The 18,618-nt window shown below is 54.2% G+C and overlaps 3 protein-coding genes across 4 annotated transcripts in view; 1 reads left to right on the top strand and 2 right to left on the bottom strand.

Moving 5' to 3' along the window:
* celf2 (cugbp, Elav-like family member 2) overlaps positions 1-5,700 on the bottom strand; it is an 81,708-nt gene extending 76,008 nt beyond the window's left edge. The window contains exons 1-3 of one of the 2 annotated variants that reach the window (XM_061268342.1): positions 5,628-5,700; positions 5,062-5,129; positions 3,441-3,542 (exon numbers count right to left, since the gene is read on the bottom strand). The gene's annotated coding sequence lies outside the window, so the exon portion shown is untranslated. The remainder of the gene's footprint in view (positions 1-3,440; positions 3,543-5,061; positions 5,130-5,627) is intronic. The other variant, XM_061268343.1, reaches the window with a different exon arrangement.
* Positions 5,701-6,360: 660 nt separating this feature from the next.
* On the top strand, positions 6,361-14,808 carry LOC133145712 (SLIT-ROBO Rho GTPase-activating protein 1-like). The gene is made up of 23 exons (XM_061269413.1): positions 6,361-6,752; positions 8,274-8,469; positions 8,561-8,615; positions 8,672-8,779; positions 9,056-9,118; positions 9,189-9,380; positions 9,456-9,584; positions 9,669-9,890; positions 10,058-10,159; positions 10,232-10,429; positions 10,529-10,613; positions 10,733-10,760; positions 10,824-10,857; positions 10,924-10,984; positions 11,051-11,128; positions 11,187-11,321; positions 11,398-11,503; positions 11,590-11,814; positions 11,949-12,028; positions 12,126-12,339; positions 12,615-12,749; positions 12,827-13,229; positions 13,298-14,808. Exons 1-23 carry the CDS (start codon positions 6,686-6,688, stop codon positions 13,724-13,726), a joined length of 3,345 nt encoding a protein of 1,114 aa, XP_061125397.1. The 5' UTR covers positions 6,361-6,685; the 3' UTR covers positions 13,727-14,808.
* A 552-nt stretch (positions 14,809-15,360) lies between these two features.
* On the bottom strand, positions 15,361-17,799 carry kics2 (KICSTOR subunit 2). Its single transcript, XM_061269383.1, has 3 exons — positions 17,324-17,799; positions 16,793-17,117; positions 15,361-16,310 (listed from the first exon to the last, which is right to left on the bottom strand). Exons 1-3 carry the CDS (start codon positions 17,574-17,576, stop codon positions 15,491-15,493), a joined length of 1,398 nt encoding a protein of 465 aa, XP_061125367.1. The 5' UTR covers positions 17,577-17,799; the 3' UTR covers positions 15,361-15,490.
* Positions 17,800-18,618: the final 819 nt, after the last annotated feature.

The raw sequence follows: 18,618 nt of genomic DNA, 5'->3' as shown, positions 1-18,618 counted from the left end.
CGGTTTGGCACGTGGACGCGCCGTCACTTTGCGCCGTCACTTCGCCGTCCCTCGGGAACGGCAACGATAACAAGGCCTTGTCGGCGGTCGGCCGTTACTGTAAGCAGATTGTTTTGATAGCCCGGCGATATTACAAAGGCCATTATGCGCCGGGCCCAAAGAGGTTAATGCGGTTCGGCGACCTCATCTGCGGGACGCTAACGAGAAGGACAAATTGTCAAGATGAAAGCCGCTCGGGCCGAGACGTCTCCATCGCAATAGGGAGCGCTTAAAAAGGGCTCAAAGTCAGGTGCAAAGATGCTAGCGGTCGGAAAAAAGGATCCATTCACGGGATTCGGACTGGTCAGAAAGAAGAAAGTATAAAAAGCCACGCCCCGGCCAAGTGGGAACATATTCCAAATTTGAATGACCCCCACGGGTTATTGTTAAGCGTCCCTCCAAGAGTGCCGTATCAAATGGGATACATCATTAAAAGCGGGGCGAAAAGTGCTCGAGCGGACCTCCGCCTTATCTTTTTTTCAGCCAATGCCGGCGAATACGAAAGCCGACAAGTGAAGCGCTTGAAGCGATTCAACTGTGCCATTCGATTCACGTGCGGGGGAGATAACTACTGTGGGCAAAACACTTATTCGGTGCGTTAGCGTAGCGGCTAACCGGGGAAGGTGAGGAAGCGCTCGAGATAAAACACGGCTCGACGGGTAAATGCTAATGCGGGGGCTGGAGAAATGCACCCAAAGTAGCAGAAGCGCCTCGCTGGCCGCCACCTGGCACGTTCCGACTGGAGTCTGTTCCACGCAAACTCGTCACGGGCGCGCCCCGACCACTCGTAGGCGGCGCTGGAGCGCTTCTCCACTTGCTTGAGCTCGCTAATTCGATTCCATCAGAGATGTTAAAAATATCTTCCGATGAGACGGCGTTCCAGCGCGCGGAAAGATGCCAAGACGGAAACCGTGAGTAGAAATCGAAAAGGAAACGTGGGGATCGCGCATTTACCATTTGTGGAGGGAATACAACAACCAAAAGAGGTCCGGTGCCTTGTTTTTGTCATTTATGGCTCACTGGCGGCAACAAGCAGGTGCTCTAACGCCGATGATACGAAAGCACGTTTGGCGCGGCGTTGTGGCGATGTTCCGCGGGTGACCCCGGTTAGCGGGCTGTCGCATTGTTTTGGGAATTAGCCGCAGAAGGAGAGATTAACCCTCTTCCACAATGTAATCAGATTTCACGTCTTTTTTGTCAGCCAACTCATCTCATCTGCCTCCAGAAGGGAGGGGGGGGGGTCTCACCGCCTCGCCTCAGCATTGTGCGCTTTCATTTCCCAAATGCTCGTTTAGCGTTTCTCCGTCCTTCTATTTGGGATGTTGTTGCTCGTTAGCGCCTTGGCGGAGGCCTGACGACGAGTCGGACATTAAAGAACGCGTGTGCTCTCGGCGAGGCTTCCTGACAACTTTACGACGCACACACAAAGCGTCTTCATTACTTTCAGAGGTGACAACAAACACGCACGCACGCACGCACGCAATGTGGGTGTTGGCGTAATTAAAACCGCCACTCTGTTGGACAGGATGGCCGTTAATGGGAGGTGGACGGAGGGAAGCGAGGGCACGGAGGGGATGGGAAGGAAGGGGAGTCTGCTGTGGACCTTTCTTTAATGAGGATCCTAATCAAGCCTGGAGAAGCTGCCCTGAGACCCCCGCCCAGATTCATTAGAGCGGGGAAAACGTGACGAGCGGCTGCCGTGACTGTCACTGAAAGTTTTTAGCCAACTCGCAAAGCAAGAAAAAAAGATACAATACAAAGGTGAAAATCAGCAGCAGTCAGAGCAAAATCTCAAGGAGGACTTTGTCTTTGCAAATAATCGCGGCAGACAATCCGTGACTTTTTCGACGTGGGGCTTTTCTGCGGCTTCATTTTCGCTCTCCAAATTTCAAGGGGCGGGATTCCTGGAACTGGCCACTCGAAAACAAAATGTCAGGGTTCAAGCACGGCTTGATGACACTGTCTACGCGTGATAGAGCCGCCTAGTAAATTTCACATGGCGAAATCATAGCGGCGGGATCCGTGCAAATGGCTGCGGATTTTTTTTGGGGGGGCGAGCCAAAGATTCATTTGCTCCCATTGGAAGCGGCCGGGCTAAAACTCCATCGCTACAACGGCAAAAAAAGTGGAGGCGAGACGGAGCGTGGCCAGAGAGATAACACAGTGGCTCATTGGCCGAGTCACGCCTGCCATCGATCCTCTGATTGGCTGTCTGGACGCTTCAACACGCCTGCCGCAGCCTTTGATACGCCTCGCTGGCTTGGTCCACCTGCGATACCGGCTTTGACAATTCAAATTGCGCCGGTCCGAGTAAACCTGGGCCCTCGGCGGGCGTCTGGGCGCGTTACGCTCATTTTTGAAGAGCAAACATCTCTTTTGAATCCCAAACGTGTACAATGGTCCTTAGGCGGTGGCTCGGGGAAAAATAAAAACATTTGAAATCAAGTTTGTCACCTAATAAGATTTGTGCATTTCGAAGCACATGATTCGAATGGCGGTGACGCTCTTGCCAAAGCAATTAGTGCTACGTTCCAAGTTTGTGATATATTATCTGCTGTTGACAGCCCCGGGGAACTCCGCAATCAAACATTCATTAGTCACGGGGTAATTAAGTTCAGAGGTGTTTTGCTCTTAAAACTTTCCGCCGCTGTGACACAAAGGAGAGTTTTGGCTCACCCTGCGATACCCTTCGTAGCCACCGGCGTTAAACAGCGAGTCGCCCGCCACAACTTGGGCCTTTCTAGTTTCCATCCTTTGCTTGGCGAGCTAACTTCGGACGAAATAGCTCGATGCTAGCAGACGATGTAAAAGCGTCGACGTTTGCATCAAAGGCGCTTCAAATGTCAACGATTCAAGTTCCAAAAAGAGAAGAAATACGCATGGCAACAGCAATCGTTCCCAGCTATCAATTAAAGCGGCGAGCAAGCGTCGGCGCCATAACAACAGCAGGCGAAAAAGAAAAACATCAAGGTTTGACAGCGAGAGCATGCAGTCAACTTTTGCATTCTTTTGCCTCCCTCCGTCGGTCGGTCAGACGAGCAAAAAAGAAGAAATAATGAGCCCTAAGCGTTGGTTGGTTTCTCTTTTGTTTACGCCAGCTGTCATTGGCGGGCTGTCACCGCACGCCACGGCACTGCACGGCACGGCACGCCACGGCACGCCGCTGCCACCTAAAGGCCAAGCAACCTGCAAGGCTGCAAACTAAAAGGAGCAATTCCGACACAGCGTACGCAACACACTGCTGCTATTATGTTCCCTTACATCCAAATGAATCATCGACTGTGATGACACCGAGTTAACATTTGTTTGAATCTTTTTTTCAAATTCAACCTCACGCATGATGTGAAACAACTTTTCAAAATGAGCAAGGAAGAAAAGCAAGCACGGCACACAACACTCACCTTGCCTGCTTCTAGCTCTCGCGCTTCCAGCAACGCTCAGCCTGTCGCGGTACAACGAGGTAATACATTGAAGGCGAGCCACTTGCCCACTCGCAACGTATCCTGTCAAAACAAAGATCATTTCAAAACGTGCAATATTGTGCCGGGTATACCCACAAAATGCAGCAATCCATTTCTTTGTGCTACACCTTAATTACCCGGACATGAAAAAGCCTTGATGGCTGGACTAAGATAAAAAATCGAAATAAAACGTACCTCAAAGCAAACATTCCATTTTGAAATATATGACAATGAAAAAAGGTATTTGAGATCAATTCAATTAGGAAAAAAACAAATACATTTTAAATGAACAAATGAAAATATGACAAGGCCTTGGTAATGATTGTCTGCTTTATGATCAATGAATCCAAAAACGTTGTCCCATAACACGCATGTTGCCAGCGATCGATGATGTGGGGGGAAAAAAAGAGCGGCGCTCGTTACGTCTGACATCCGTCCTCATCGCGGGCGTCCCCGAGCCCCCTCCCCTCGTTAATGAGGCACCCCGCAGAGGTCACGTCCAAGGGTCAGTGAACGCCTCAGCGGCTGCATCTGAGCCTGCCGAGCAATTACGACTGAAGCTACCTCAAGGCAGCGCAGCACCAAAGTGGAGACACTTTGCTATGAGGCTGTCAAATGATCAATACATTGCAGGAATGATCGGCTTTATGTTTGCACATTCCAAAAAAAAAAACACACACAAAAAGACTTGTCAATTCACAAATTTGAAAAGTATTTACACATGAATTCTTGGTTGAGTTTGGATTGTTTCAAATAGAATTGTATTGAGAACGTATTTGCCACCAATTTTTGCTGTTATATACTGAGGTATGATTTGGGTGTGTGGACATTTTTATGACTTAGATAAATAGAATATTCAAAGAAAACTGTATTTACAAGATTCAATTCAATTCTTAGCTGCTCGCTCGGTCGTCTCAGAATTATCTTCAACGTCAGTCAAATAAATTATGACTACTACCACAAACGAAAACAACAACAACAATAAATAAATAAATAAATCAATAAATAAATACAAATAATAGGCCACCCGGTCCAAAGATGGAACCCCCACTACAATGTTTTTAACACATACGTTTGTTTAAATAAAAATATTCACCAGCTTAAAACCGAATCATGTCTTACCTGCATTCTTAGCTCAGGCAGTGTGGAAAAGCGTCTTCATTTTGAACAAAATAAATAAGTAAGCTCCATCGTGTCCAATTCCGTCAGTGCCAATGGAACTTTGGCCTTTCCAAACCACAACCAGAAGCTAGCTAACCAACTCACATTCGCTAAATTCATAATATTTGGAAAGAAAAAACAAATGATTTGAGGAAAGTTTAACACACGACGACGAGCTAACAGCTACTAGTGTAAGCAACCGTGCAGGTGTGACGTCGGAAGTCCAATCAAGTAATTGCAGCGCAGGTGAGACGAAACTTCGTCAGAAACCCGGAATGGATGTATTTAGCTAATAACTCATCAACTAAAAATGATTGAAAATCATTAATAAAATCATCTTTAATAATAATTCAAGTCAATGCGCTGGTTACATCAATAAATACACGGAATTGAAACTCACCCTCTGACGTCATCTTCCGGCTAGTCAGGCGCGATACAGCGGACACCAAGCCGGAATGAAACATGAAGCTGCGCAGAAAAAAAAAAAGGAAGATAAACGCTCAAGCATGAGCACGGATATGTTTCTGCTAGAAATCATTGATTGCACTGCATTGCCATCTTTTGGCCAAAGAGAGACAATGGAAAACAATGCCTATTGAAAGTCGTTCAGTTACAGGATTATTCTGCCCTCGCTAGGTTCTGAATAGCTAGACAGCCAGTCTAGAAGTTATTTTCGAGAATTTTCTTTTGGGTTTCTTCCTCAACTCTTCAATGACACCATGTAAAATAAAGCTCGCAAAATGTGACGTTTTGTTGTCAATAAAACAAAGTGATATGCACACATGAATAGGAATCAACGTGAATTCTATAGCGTGGCTCTACAGCCCCCTCGTGGGCAAACTGAATATTGCGTCGGCAGGATCAACAGCGAATACTGTTCGCGAGTTTCAAAATGTGATAACCTGTATAAAGAAACGTAAATAAATAGACCGCACAATAAAGTGATGATGATGCGAAATAACCTACAGACAAAGAGTTAGCCCAGCGCGGTACTGAAGCAGACTCGTATGAGTTTCTTGTTGTTTTGTTTGGTCCGTCACTAACAAAGGTCCGACTAGGAACTCAGTCAAGTCAAAACGCTGTAAGCAGGAACGTCATTACGATTTGCGTGTTGTTCTAAAAGGGTTTTTTCCTTCCCCAAATAATCCCACGTCATCTGCACCCAAAAACTAAAACGGACCTGGTCTTTTATTTCGGCGCATTTTTCTTTTCGTGGCTACAACTAGAGCTGGATCACTTTCTTTTAGAAATGTGCACCTTCCAACGAAGAACACTTCGAGATTGTGAAATGTATAACGGCAAGAGAGAAAAAGAATAAAAGTTTGAAGCATTACATTTCAAACAGAGAGGAGGGGTGGGACAGAGATTCAGATCATTTATAATAATCGACGACGACACCGAAAGGCTCGCATCTCCCAGTTGGCCACTAGAGGGAGAAAATGGCCAATAAATCCAATTTCATTTCAGGTCGGGACAAAATCGACATTATTTCTGAACGACGAATTGGTAATGGTGTAAACATGATGAAGCTGTTCTATTCAACAATAGCGCGGATTGAGGCACGCGCGTATGAATGAGTCAAGTCGTCATTTTCACGGAGCAGTTTTTCAACCCGCACGTAAGTCATAAGTCAATCGGCAGGCCCGCACGCGTCGTGGACGGACGCACCCTTCCAACTGGAACCCACTCGCCTCGCGTAGTTGTCGGCGCGCATGCGTGCCCTCTCTGCGTGCCGACCTCGTGGGCGTGTGCCCGGAGCCGCACGGGAGCGCGCAAGTGCCGCTGCTCATCGTGACGTGCGCGCTCACGCGAGAAGCTAATTGCCGGCCGACGTGATCGATCTTCCTCCATCCTTCTCCCCCTCCTCATCGTCAGCGTGGAGGCTGCGGCAGTGCGTGGAAGTCGCGAGCATGCTGGAGGGCAAAGAACGAGGCGGAAAATAATCGGGGTCTTTTTTTCCTTTCCTTTTTTTCCCCATTTGATTGTATTTCTTTGGATGTGGTGACGTGCTTGGTGGAGGCGACATGTCAAACGCCAACAAGAGCAAAAAGGACAAAGAGATCCTTGCGGACTACGAGAGTCAAGTGAAAGGTAAGGCGGGAATCTTGCGGCGCACGCACGCACGCACGCGCGCACGTGCACGTCACGAGTTCATCCCGAGTGGTGCATGAAGATGGAAGTGTTTTAGGGGGGCGAGGCTGTCTGGGGTTCAGGGTCATGGGGAGTCCTAAAGCATCCTTTTGAGAGAGCGCCATGGTTACCGGCAGCATCCCCCCCCGCCTGCATCATGTGCCCGCCCTTTAGAAAAAAAGACACCTGCTAGCACGCGAGAATTGCCACCGTGACGATCCACATGAACATGGCGGGAGATGTTTCATTGAGAATTTCGTCGTTTGCTTTTTTGAGTAGTAGTTGAGCAGAAGACAAAAGCAAAGGACCTCCTCCTCCTTCATGAGCACCTGACACATAACCTTCTTTCTGGTCCCTTCTACAACGAAAATGATTTTGCATCAAGTCAAGTCAAATTCGTTATATGCATATTATATTCAGCACGTAGACACACACACACACACACACCCCTTTTTTGCTTTTGCCATTCGTGTTGTATGTGTTCAGGCGGGGATGCCCTGCATTGAAATGGCCGCCGCTCACGTGAAATGAGAATCCCCCCCTCGGACCATAAAGCTCCTGTAACTATGTGCCTCCCAAGTCTGCCTCCCCGTGCCGCCCAGTGATTGGTGCAAAGCTAGAGGCGCTGCGTACGTATAGCGTGCGCGGGCCAGGTGGACCAGAGTAGTGAGGCCGGCAGAAGAAAAACCCGGGGCTTCGCAAACACCCCCCCCGAAATGGACCTGCGCTTTTGCACGATGAGCAGCACGGCAGCGTTCTGCTGTCGTTGCGCACGCCAGTCAGCGCACAGTCAACCATGAGCGCTGATGTTTCTAGAATCCCGAGTATTCAAAGCCAGAATGTCCAAAACTGCAAGCCAGGTGCACAAACCACTGTTCTGGCGCACAAACCACTATTCTACGGCACGGCACGGCACGGCACGGCCCCTCCTCGGTATTCATATTGGAAGTGAAAAGCGGATGCGACAGCTCGCGTTCCCTCGCCATCACCTTGGCCGTCACATGCTTCACACACTGTGTGGTTGCCATGACAACGTCTGTCAGAGCAGAGAGGCTCCCCAAGGATTCAGTCTGCGTGTTTGCAAGGATGCGTGTGTGCGTGCGAGCGAGGTGAGGGAGGCTTATTGTGCATTCCGTCCTCGCCGCTTTGCCTACCTCCCTCCCTCCCTCCCTCCCCCCCTCCCCGCTGTTGGAGACGGATGCTGGCCGAGCAGCAGAGCGTGCCTCTCGCTCGCTCGCTCGCTCGCTCGCTGCATGGGCCTCCAAGGTGACTTTTGACACAGCCACGCACAGTCCAAAGGTGACAAAGCCCCCCACGAGGAAATGCCAGGCTCAGAAAGCTCCAGTTGCAAAAAATATGTTGAGAAAAAATGTCCTGAAAAATGGGAAGACACTAAGAGAGCAGACTTGAGGAACGGCCGGAGGAAGGTGTGAAGGGCCCAACGGCAATGAAAGGCGGCGTCAGCGTTTTGGCTCTTTGTAGATGTGCGGGCCCAGCTGGTGGAGCAGCAGCGCTGTCTGGAGCAGCAGACGGAGATGCGCGTGCAGCTCCTCCAGGACCTGCAGGACTTCTTCCGCAAGAAGGCCGAGATCGAGACAGAGTACTCGCGCAACCTGGAGAAGCTGGCCGAGAGGTTCATGGCCAAAACGCGCAGCACCAAAGACCACCAGCAGTACAAGTAGGCGTGCCAACCAAAGCCAGCCCGCCACCGGGCCGGGCCGCCCGACCGCCCGCCCGCCCGCCTCTGACACCTTGTCTGCTTCTTCTAGGAAAGACCAGAACCTTCTGTCGCCTGTCAACTGCTGGTACCTGCTGCTCAACCAGGTGAGCAGCAGACGGTGGCTCTTGGCAGACTAGATGGCAATTGCGCATGTGTCCAGGTGAGGAGGGAGAGCAAGGACCACGCCACGCTTGGCGACCTCTACTTGAACAACGTCATCACTCGCCTCACGCACATCAGCGAGGACTCGGCCCGCCTCCTCAAAAGGGTCAGATTGCCCGCCGCCCTTGCTCCTCATCACAAGTCAAAACGCATGTTTTATTCAACTCGTGCGCTCAAACGGGAAGCGAGCAAGACTCCTACCTACGCCGAGGGAAAAGCCATGTCAGTTTTGGAGCGCTCTGCCAGGCTTAACGGCTAATTAAACACGCGCTCATCCTCTTCATTATTCATCCCTCTCTCTCGTGGCACCTCAAGAAAAAGAGAAAAAAAAAAATCCCATCCTCGCCGCCGTCACGTGGCTTGATGATGTGTCCTCCTTTAGAGCAAGGAGATCATCTTCCAGCTTCAGGAGGATCTCATGAAGCTTCTCAACGAGCTCTACACCGTAAGTGCAGTGCCTTAACCCTAAGCGCCCACGCGGAGTCTGGTCCGCCATCGCTCTCGCTTCTCCCCAGGTGATGAAGAGCTACCACATGTACCACGTGGAGACCATCAACGCCGAGAGCAAGCTGCGCGAGGCCGAGCGGCAGGAGGGGCGAGTCAAAGGCGTAACGGGCGGCGCGGCCGAGCCCGTGTTCGGCCTGCGCATGGAGGAACGCCACCAGAGGCGCAACGCCGCCCGCAAGATGGAGAAGATGCGCGAGAAGGTCGGTGTGCGGCGGACGCGCCGGCGTCACGGGCCGCCGAGCGTCACGCCCGCCGACTGTCACGCTTGCTTTCAGAGGAAGGCCAAATACTCGGAGAACAAAGTGAAGACGCTGAAAGCGCGCAACGAGTACCTGCTGACTCTGGAGGCCACCAACGCCGCCGTCTTCAAGTACTACATCCACGACCTGCCCGACATCATCGACGTGAGTTCCCGAGAGCCGCAAAGCCGTTCGGCCCGGGCGCCGCCGCCGCCGCCGCCGTCAATGTGTCAATGTGTGGGCGGCCAGTGCTGCGACCTCGGCTACCACTCCAGTCTGAGCCGGGCGCTGAGGACGTACCTGTCGGCCGAACTCAGCCTGGAGGCGTCCAGGCGCGCCGGTCTGGAGGTCCTGGAAGGCGCCGTGGAGGGTCTGGACCCCGCCCGGGACCGCCAACGTCTGCTGGGCCTCTACCCCAGCGCCTTCTGTCTGCCGCTCCGCTTCAGCTTCCAGGCCCACATGGGCGACACGGTGGGTACGAGACGGCATGTGGGCGGGCCGTCTGGGCGGGAAGCGTGACGTCTGGGCGGGTGGCGGGACGTCTGGGCGGGTGGCGGGACGTCTGGGCGGGTGGCGTGACCTTTGCGTTGGGCCGGTCTCCCTCCCTCCCTCCCTCCCGGTCTCCCTCCCTATGCCAGGTGAGCCAGATCGCCTCCCAGCCGCAGGTGCAGGCGGAACTCACCTTGCGCCTCACGCAGCTGCAGACCCGCCTGGCGTCGCTTCAAATCGAGAACGAAGAGGTCAGAACGGGCGGGCGGTCACGCCAGAGATGCTAGTTGGTAGTGAAACGTAGCTCACCCTTTGCTGGGCAGGTGAAGAAGACGTGGGGCGCCACGCTGAGCGCCCTTCAGGACATGACGGTGCTGGACGACTACGACGTCTCTCAGAGCTTCACCCACAGTCCGTCGTCCGAGTCGGTCAAGTCCAGCGTGTCGGACGGCTACCTGAACAAACCCAGCCTGGCCAAGAGGCGAGCCAACCAGCAGGAGACGGAACTCTTCTACTTCACCGTGAGAGCAAAGCGGCGGCGGCGGCAGTGGCGGCAGAGGCGGCAGCGGGCCCAGACCCCAGCGCAAAACAAATCCAGACGGCATTTTTCTCTCTCGCAGAAATTCCGAGAGTACCTGGAGGGGAGCAACCTGGTGTCCAAGCTCCAAGCCAAACACGACGTCCTCAAGAAAGCCATAGCCGAAGGTGAGCTAGCCAATGTCCCGACGGTGCGGGCAACAATAGATCCAAAGACGGACACTGAACAGGTCGGTCCCGCTTTGCCTCCCTCCCTCCCTCCCTCCCTCCCTCCCTCCCTCCGGCAGGTTACAGGGCCGAGCTGCTCACCACCAGGTAAGATTCTGCCGCCTCCTGGGTTTTTCACCGACTTGACCGCATTTCATCGTCCTCTTCCAGTCGCGGGCGCAAGAACTCGCACAGCAAGCACCAGGTAAAGTTTGGAGATGTTTGACTTGAAGCGAGTGAAGCCACGTAACGCCGTCGACCGTGTTGACAGGACTCGAGCAAAGCCATCCCTCTGCTGGTGGAGAGCTGCGTGCGCTACATCAACCTCCACGGTGAGTGGCAATTCCAAAGCGAACAGAGAACCTCCAATGGAAGGGCTTTGCGTACCTACGGCACAGGTCTCCAACACCAAGGCATATTCCGGGTGTCCGGTTCGCAAGTGGAGGTCAACGACATCAAGAACTCCTTCGAGAGAGGTGAGCGTGGGTTCGGACGGGGCTCGCTCGTGGATTTGATCGACGGGCTCCCGTCCAGGTGACGACCCGCTGATTGACGAGGAAAGCAACCGCGACATCAACTCGGTGGCCGGCGTCTTAAAGCTGTACTTCCGCGGCCTGGAGAACCCGCTCTTCCCCAGCGACAGGTTCAACGACCTCATCGCCTGCGTCCGTGAGTGGCGCTCGTCTGCGATGAGTTGGAACCCAGATGAGTTTGGCGCCCTTCCGAACGCTCTCTTGCTGAGCAGGTATGGAGAACCTCTACGAGCGAGCCCAGTGCATCCAAAAGATCCTGGTGGGGGTCCCGAGGGCCACGCTGGTGGTGATGCGCTACCTCTTTGCCTTCCTCAACCAGTAGGCGGCCGGCCGGCCGGCGCTCGCTCGCGGCGGCGACGACTTCCTGTCCGAGCGCATCCTTTCACTCTGGGTTTGTCCTCCAGCCTGTCCAAGTACAGCGACGAGAACATGATGGACGCCGGGAACCTGGCTATCGTCTTCGGGCCGACTCTGCTGCCCACCCCGGACTCTCTGGACCAGGTGGCCTGCCAGGCCCACGTCAACGAGGTGATCAAGACGGTCATCCTGCACCACGACAACATTTTCCCCGACGCCAAGGAGCTGCCGGGGCCGCTCTACGAGACCTGCATGACCGGCGAGCAGTACTGGTGAGAGGCTCCTCGCGCTTGCTTGTCATTCATTGGCGACCGAGAACGAGAAAACTCCGTCAGACGGTAGTTGTGTCAGTGGTCATCCATGTTAGACAATGACAAAACAAAACGGCAACCTCTGCTTCCCACAGCGAGAGTCCTTTCAGCGAGCCGGGAGCTCTGGAGGAGACGGAGCCGGACGCCGGCACCGAGACCCAGACGAGCGACGAGGGTACGCAGAGCGCTGTTGCCTTGGCAACTGCAGCCATGGCCACGTGCCTTCCTGCTCCTCCCACCCCCACACACCTTGTTTCTTTCCCCTCTTGCAGAGGGCGAGGCGGTCGAGGCGGTGGCCAGGTTCGACTACGTGGGGCGCTCTGGCCGCGAGCTGTCTTTCCAAAAGGGGGCCACGCTGCTGCTCTACCAGCGCGCCTCACACGACTGGTGGGAGGGGCGCCACAACGGCAAGCGCGGCCTGGTGCCGCATCAGTACGTCGCGGTCAAGGACAGGCGAGTGCCAAACCGCCGGGGCGCCGCCGCCGAGCGCTAACCCTAACCCGCCCTGGCCTGACGCAAAGTCAAAGACAAAGAAACGGCTCGCTACTCGTGACGCAGCGGTGACGTTACCACGGCAACCTGCATTTCTCATTCCCGTCCGACTGCACTAAAAGCACACCCACCCCGCTCTCGCTTAAGGCGTCTCCATTTAGCTCGAGTGATTCATTCCATCCGTCAGATTGGCCAAACAGCCTCCGATGAAGTCCCTCCTCACCGATTAGCATCGATGGCGCAATTGACTGTGGCGTCGGTTCGTTTAGGGGTGACGCCACGTCAGACGCCGTGAGCCAAAAAGCCGACAGCGACGGCGGGAGCAGCAGCACCACCGAGGACAAGAGGTCCATCCGAGACCTGCGCTCGCCCACCGACGTGCGAGCGCCCGAGTCGTACCGCAGGTAAGTTCCGGACGGGCCCCAGCGCAAAAACAGACGAGAGTTGCCGGCGCTAACGTGGCGGCCGGCGCCAGTCACAGGAGGAAGCGAACCGAGGGTCTATTCCGACGTCCGCTGGGGCGTTCCGCCGACTGCCACGGCAACGGGGCGGTGATGGAGCGCGGCTCGCCCCCGGTGACGGGTCACTTCAGCCCCCGGGACCTGCTGCTGGGGCGCAGCCAGGGCCCGACGCCGCCGCCGCCACCGCCGGACAGCCCCGAGCGCCGCCGCCGCTCGGCCGGCATGACCGTCGCCCGGCGCGATTCGCTGCGGCGGCCCGAGGACACGCCCGTCCGCCGGGCGAGCGGCAGCCTGCACGGCAGCGGCCTGCACGGCAGCGGCCTGCACGGCAGCGGCCTGCACGGCAGCGTCCTGCACGGCAGCGGCCTGCACGGCTTTGACCCGCATCGAACCAGAGCCGCCGACAGCGGCACGCTGGCTCAGGTACCCAACTGGCTCTTCAAACTCAACCCCCTTTTGAGCAACAAAATGATTTTGGTGTCTTGGCACAGGATATCGAGGAGACGGTGAGCGTGGTCTTGGGGGACTACCGGCTGCTGGAGCGTCAGGCCCGCAGGCCGGCTCCGGACGTGGTCCTGGACACCCTGGAACAGGTGAAGAACGGCCCACCGGGCCCCTGCTCCTCCGAGTCGCCGAGCCCCCACAGCACGCCCAGCACGCCCGGCACCCCCGGCACCCCGGGGACCCCCGGCACGCCGAGCCCGCTCGGGCCCCTCAGTCCCGTCAGCCCTCTGCCGGGCCCCCCGCCCAGGCCGGCCGAGCCGTCTCCGGAAGCCTTCAAGGCCGTGTCGGCGGGCGCTCGGACAGGGGTCCCGCCTCGGCCCCCCGCCCTGAGGCCCAAACCGGCCGTGCTGCCCAAGAGCAGCACGCCGCCTCTCCCCCCGCCGCCGCCGCCCGCCGACAAATCCTGCACCATGTGAGCCAAAGTGGGCCCACCTCGAGGAGAACAGGGTACCAAGCGCCAAGCATTTTGCAATCGGACCAGTGAGGGTCGGTGGGAAAGGCGCTTCGGCGTCCCGCGTAAGAATACCTATTAATCCTAACTAGAGAATGCGTAGAAAGTTTGCGTGTGAATGCTGAAGAGCTGAACTGCAGTAGAATGACGTGAAACGTAGACAAGTAGGAACTTTGCAAATACAGAAATCATATTTGATGTACAAAGGAAATGCTCGGAAGTCAAGGTAGCGGGGGAAATGGCTCAATGTGTCTATGAGGTGTATTTCTAGCATCGATACTTTGCTTTTCTTCGCAACTCTTCTCGAAAAGCGGAAGCTGTCTTCTCTTCTCTTCTCGTTGTACACAAGCATTTAGTAGGCGCGGTAGTTCTAGTCAAGTGAATGTTGGACCGGGCCACGGTGCTCTCTCTTTCTCTCTTATCGAATCTTGGGTTGTTTTTTTCTACTCAGTTCTGCTGCTAAAACCCACAAAGGTCCGGCTAATTACTTAACAAATGAATGTTTATAACGACTGTTCATCTATTGAATGTTACTTGCGAACTTTAAGAGCCTTCTTCTTTATGGCCTGAGATGTTCATACAGGGTGCCGTGCTTGGGAGGGAACTTTTACGCTGTGTGTGTGCGTGCGTGTGTGTGCGTGTGTACCACTTGCCTTGGGCTTGCGCACGCAGCTCGACTCAAGTAGTGCTCGCCAATAGGTCGATGATCCGTAGACCTGGTTTGAGTGCAAGATGGGAAACTTGCATGCCACCTTCTTTGTGTGTTTACCTGCTCGCTACACTAAAGGTTCTCAAACTGCGGTCCGGGGACCACCGGGAGTGCCGTGCGCTCATTTGATCAAACGGGGCCTTCCTTCATTTCGTTTTGGGCCAATTCCAATCTCTGACGTGAGCAGAAGAGAAGGCTTTGTAAACGGCCAAAATCCTTCGAATTGACATCATGTAAAATTCGGAATGTTTGTGAAGAAGAAAGAAAAAAAGCAGAGCAAATAAACGGAACTGGCAATAAAATAAAATAAATGCATAAAAGAAATTGCTGCTTGTTGACCCCCCACCCCACCCCCATGCCAACAAGCAGCAATTTGCACAGCCTGGAAAGAAAAAAAAGAGCAGCAAAAGGCCCCTAACCTGCAAAAGACAACAAGCAAAGTATTGTTAGAGCCTCAAAAAGGAGTCCCCGGACGGAGCCAGAAAGCCCTGCACTCAAGTCCCACGTTAACCTTAAACTGACAGGGTGGGGCTCCGCCCCCCAAAAAAACACTTGAACAGCACAGCCAATGTGAATGTGAGAGCGAGAGAATGTGAAAGTGCCTTTTTTTTTCATGTTTTGGGTTTTGCAGCACTCTGAATGAAAGGAATCCTTCAAACCTTTGCTCGACTTCCCGCATTTGCACACTGACCTTGTTTCGGATAGCATCCGTCCGTCTGTTGTGGCATCATCACCACCACCACCACCACCACCAGGTGGAGAGGGGAAGAGGAGGGAAAATGTCCTTGTCTGTTGGTGTTTGAAACCCGGCCTTTCGTCACGTCAGCTCACATAGCCAAAATGTGTCGTATTTATATTACAAAGAAATAAATGACAAGCCAATTCCACAATAGGCTGACTCTTTTCTTTATCTTAAAAGCACTTTTGCCAAAGCTCTCTCTCACATTAGCCGGCCGGCTCCAGGCTCGACCCGGAGGCGGACAAATCCGAACGGAAGAACCTTCAAGTCTTGCCGCCGGCTCATCCCTTGGAGCCCGGCTTGAGGCCGGCGAAGGGCTTGGAGTTGCGCAGCGAGCCGCAGATCTCCTGCAGGAAGGCCACCACGCCCGGGTCCCGCTCGGACTTCCTGCCGTCCAGGATGACCACCAGGGTGAAGTAGGGCTCGGGCCGGGCCAGGTAGTAGGTGCTCTGGACCTTGTCGTCGTAGAAGTGCACCACCTTGTCGGGCGCGGCCAGCTCGGCGGCGCGGTCGCCCATCATCATCACCACGTTGGGCCAGTGCGCCAGCGGGCGCTCGCCCGTGGGCAGCGACACCACGGCGGGGAACTGCTCCACGCCCTTGGGGGCCTCGCGGTAGGAGCGCGGGTGGTGGTAGCCGTGGCCCCGGAAGCTCTCCGAGCCGCGGTTGTTGAAGACCAGCGAGACGCTGGCGGCGTCGTGCTTGCGCGCAAAGGAGCAGATCTTGCCGTGGTAGTCGGGCGCGGCGCGGGCCGTCAGCGCCCGCATGTCGGCCGGCGTGCTCTGGCGGCTCAGCGCCTCGTGGAAGTAGAAGCTGAACTTGGCCAGGAGGGCGGCCTGGAAGCGCTGGAGCCAGGCGTACAGGTGCGGCGGCTGCACGCTCCGCTGGGACTGGCCTCCGAAGAGATGCTTGCGGGTCTCCTTCTGCCGCTGGAAGAGCTGGCCCCACGCCGTCAGTTTGGCGCCGGCGCCCTGCAGGCTGAGCAGCGCTGGCAGGAAGCGCCACTCCGACACCTGCGCCTGGCAGCGCAGGAGCTGCGTGACCACCTCCACCTCGGTCTGGAAGCTCTCCTCCACGCGGCCCAGGATGGGGTGGTGGAACCTGGGGGGGGGGGGGCATTAAGTGAGCCAAAGAGCGCGTTCGGCACTTTTCTTCCTCTGGCCTCGTTCCATGATCGCACTGCTTCATTTATCATGTTGCCGCAACTAACGTCATGTTGCTTCTATAAAAAACTTGCCGTGCGTGCGTGCGTGCGTGCACACAATGAAGAGCCTCACAGGGGCTCTTGGGCAAAAGCTCCTCCATCTCATTTGAAGAACGTTTCAGCCCAGCCGTGACAGGAAGCCTTGCGGACTTTTTGACCTCAGCAACTCGCTTAAATGTGGCGAGTATGGCTTGCGAATCAAATAGCTTCAATTGCATGGCATGAAAATGGAGATATTGTTATGCAATTTATGAATGGCTTGTGTGTCAAGCATACCTAATGTTCGGTTTGGTTGGGTTCTCATGAGAAATATGATCTCATTCAATGGCAAGTTTGAGGCCATGGAAATGGAGTGGAATTGGCCCGCCGTCAGACTCACTTGGAGCTGTACTTGTGCATCACGCCATCCAGGGCAGGCACCAGCGCCTCGCCGTTGACGTTCTTCTGTCCGGCCAGCGCGTGCATCTTCTCGTAGAGGTCGGCCATTTCCACGCGGGCCTGCGCAAAGTGGCACAGCTGCTCGGCCAAGTGACACAGCAGGTCCTCCAGGTACGGCGAGGCCTGCTGCTGCTGCTGGTGGTGGTGCTGGTGCTGCTGCTGCCGCTGCACGTGCCGCCCCGACGTCATCACCTTGCGCAGTTCACTGTGGAGAGACGTGTAGATGGTGCGCGTCGAGTCCTTGCGGCTGAAGAAGGACTGACTTCCTGCAGGGACAAGAGGTCAGGTCAAACGAGTGTTGCGCTGCAGCGCTCTCTGGTGGCTACAAAATAAACTGCAGTCAATCCGCTTCAATCAAACTTGCGAACAACGGTTGTTACGCTTGTCAATCGTCCCCTGCATGTCCTTCATCGCTCAGCATTTCTGGCAGGTTGCGGGTGAAGGCTGCTTTCGTTCGTTCGTCCGTCCGTACCCATTTTCTGTCCCAGGAAGGTCATGTTGTGGTAAGCCTTCTCGGCGGCGGCCAGGTGAGCCAGGGCGGCCAGCAGCGCGGCCCAGACGGCCCCGGAGCTCCGGCTGCTGTTGTCTTTCTCCTTCTCCACGTAGTCCTTGGCGCGGTCGAAGGAGAACATGCCGAGCTGCGTGAAGAAGCTCTCCAGGATGGCCTGCTCGCGGGGCACCGGCCGGAGCAGCTCCTCCTCGGCCGCCGGCTCAGCCATCGCCATGCAGCTAACAAGCTAACCCTGCAACCTCACGCTTTTTCAGGGATTGCTAATAATGCGCCATTATTTAGAGGAAGTTTCAAGTCGTAAATGTTGAATAGGCACGCGCAGACCGATGAAATGTCGTTTTAAATACTTTCAATTAGCGAGGGATCGGTCTAGCTCGCTCGCCAGCGTGTCGTTTTAATGTAAACACTACGGCAAGCCCGAGGACGCAAAATAAATAGGAACCAGAATCAAATGACAAATCGTTGGAATGATGAACAAGAGGGAAGCTGTTTTTTGATGATGTATACGTTTATTTAAAAAAATAAGCAATGAATTACGAGGTAGTTTGTTTGTTTTTTGAAAGACTTGTCGGTTTGAGAAATGCTTCCGACGATAACTACCGGAAATCCAAAACAAGCATATTTTATTGTGTGGATTTCTGTATGAAAACTAAAGTCAAATAAGTCGTTTTTCTATTTTCCAGAACTGCTTCTAAACCTAATATCCAATGACATCGGCCGTGGCTCGGATTGACAAAAGTCGCAAACAACTCATGCTTTGAAAGTAACCTACTTAGAGGACCAAGATGAAGAATCACTCTCACCGCGTGGCAGATTTGGATTAAAATTCCTCTTCGAGTTAATCCATGCATGAAATCAATACGCTTCCCAATGTCAAACTCGATTTTGTTGAAGTGATTCTTTTCTTTTTATGAGTTCCCCCCCCCAGTCATTCCTTCTTGGAAAGCCTAAGTGAAGTCATTTTATCCCCTGTCAAGTGAATCGACAGGTTGTCGGAGTATGGAAGTGTTCGTGTCGATGCTAATGATGACGGTGACCGAGGCCTTCACGCAACTTTAGCGTCAAACCAAAAATGAGCAGCTGATGGGCGATACCAGGAAATTTGGCAAGATTGATGTTTCTCAGAGGTCACTTTTGTCTGCAATCCTTTCTGCCTACTTGAGATGTTCCATCACGAGATGTTTGTGCCACGCAGATTCCGACGTTTGTTGCACGGACGGCGGATGGATATGTCGTCGGTTTGCTCGTTGCTGTCG

Source organism: Syngnathus typhle, linkage group LG21 (genome assembly GCF_033458585.1).
Source record: "Syngnathus typhle isolate RoL2023-S1 ecotype Sweden linkage group LG21, RoL_Styp_1.0, whole genome shotgun sequence".
Taxonomy (NCBI): domain Eukaryota; kingdom Metazoa; phylum Chordata; class Actinopteri; order Syngnathiformes; family Syngnathidae; genus Syngnathus; species Syngnathus typhle.
Note: the sequence above shows the minus strand (reverse complement) of the source record. Positions and strands in the feature narration are given on the sequence as shown.

Coding starts and splice junctions, on each gene's coding strand:
- kics2 (XM_061269383.1), bottom strand. CDS start 17,576: ATGGCGATGGCTGAGCCGGCGGCCGAGGAGGAGCTGCTCCGGCCGGTG. Junction 17,118..17,323: donor CTTCCTGGGACAGAAAATGG/GTACGGACGGAC, acceptor TTGTCCCTGCAG/GAAGTCAGTCCTTCTTCAGC. Junction 16,311..16,792: donor ATGCACAAGTACAGCTCCAA/GTGAGTCTGACG, acceptor CCCCCCCCCCAG/GTTCCACCACCCCATCCTGG.
- LOC133145712 (XM_061269413.1), top strand. CDS start 6,686: ATGTCAAACGCCAACAAGAGCAAAAAGGACAAAGAGATCCTTGCGGAC. Junction 11,322..11,397: donor CGACCTCATCGCCTGCGTCC/GTGAGTGGCGCT, acceptor CTTGCTGAGCAG/GTATGGAGAACCTCTACGAG. Junction 13,230..13,297: donor ACAGCGGCACGCTGGCTCAG/GTACCCAACTGG, acceptor GTCTTGGCACAG/GATATCGAGGAGACGGTGAG.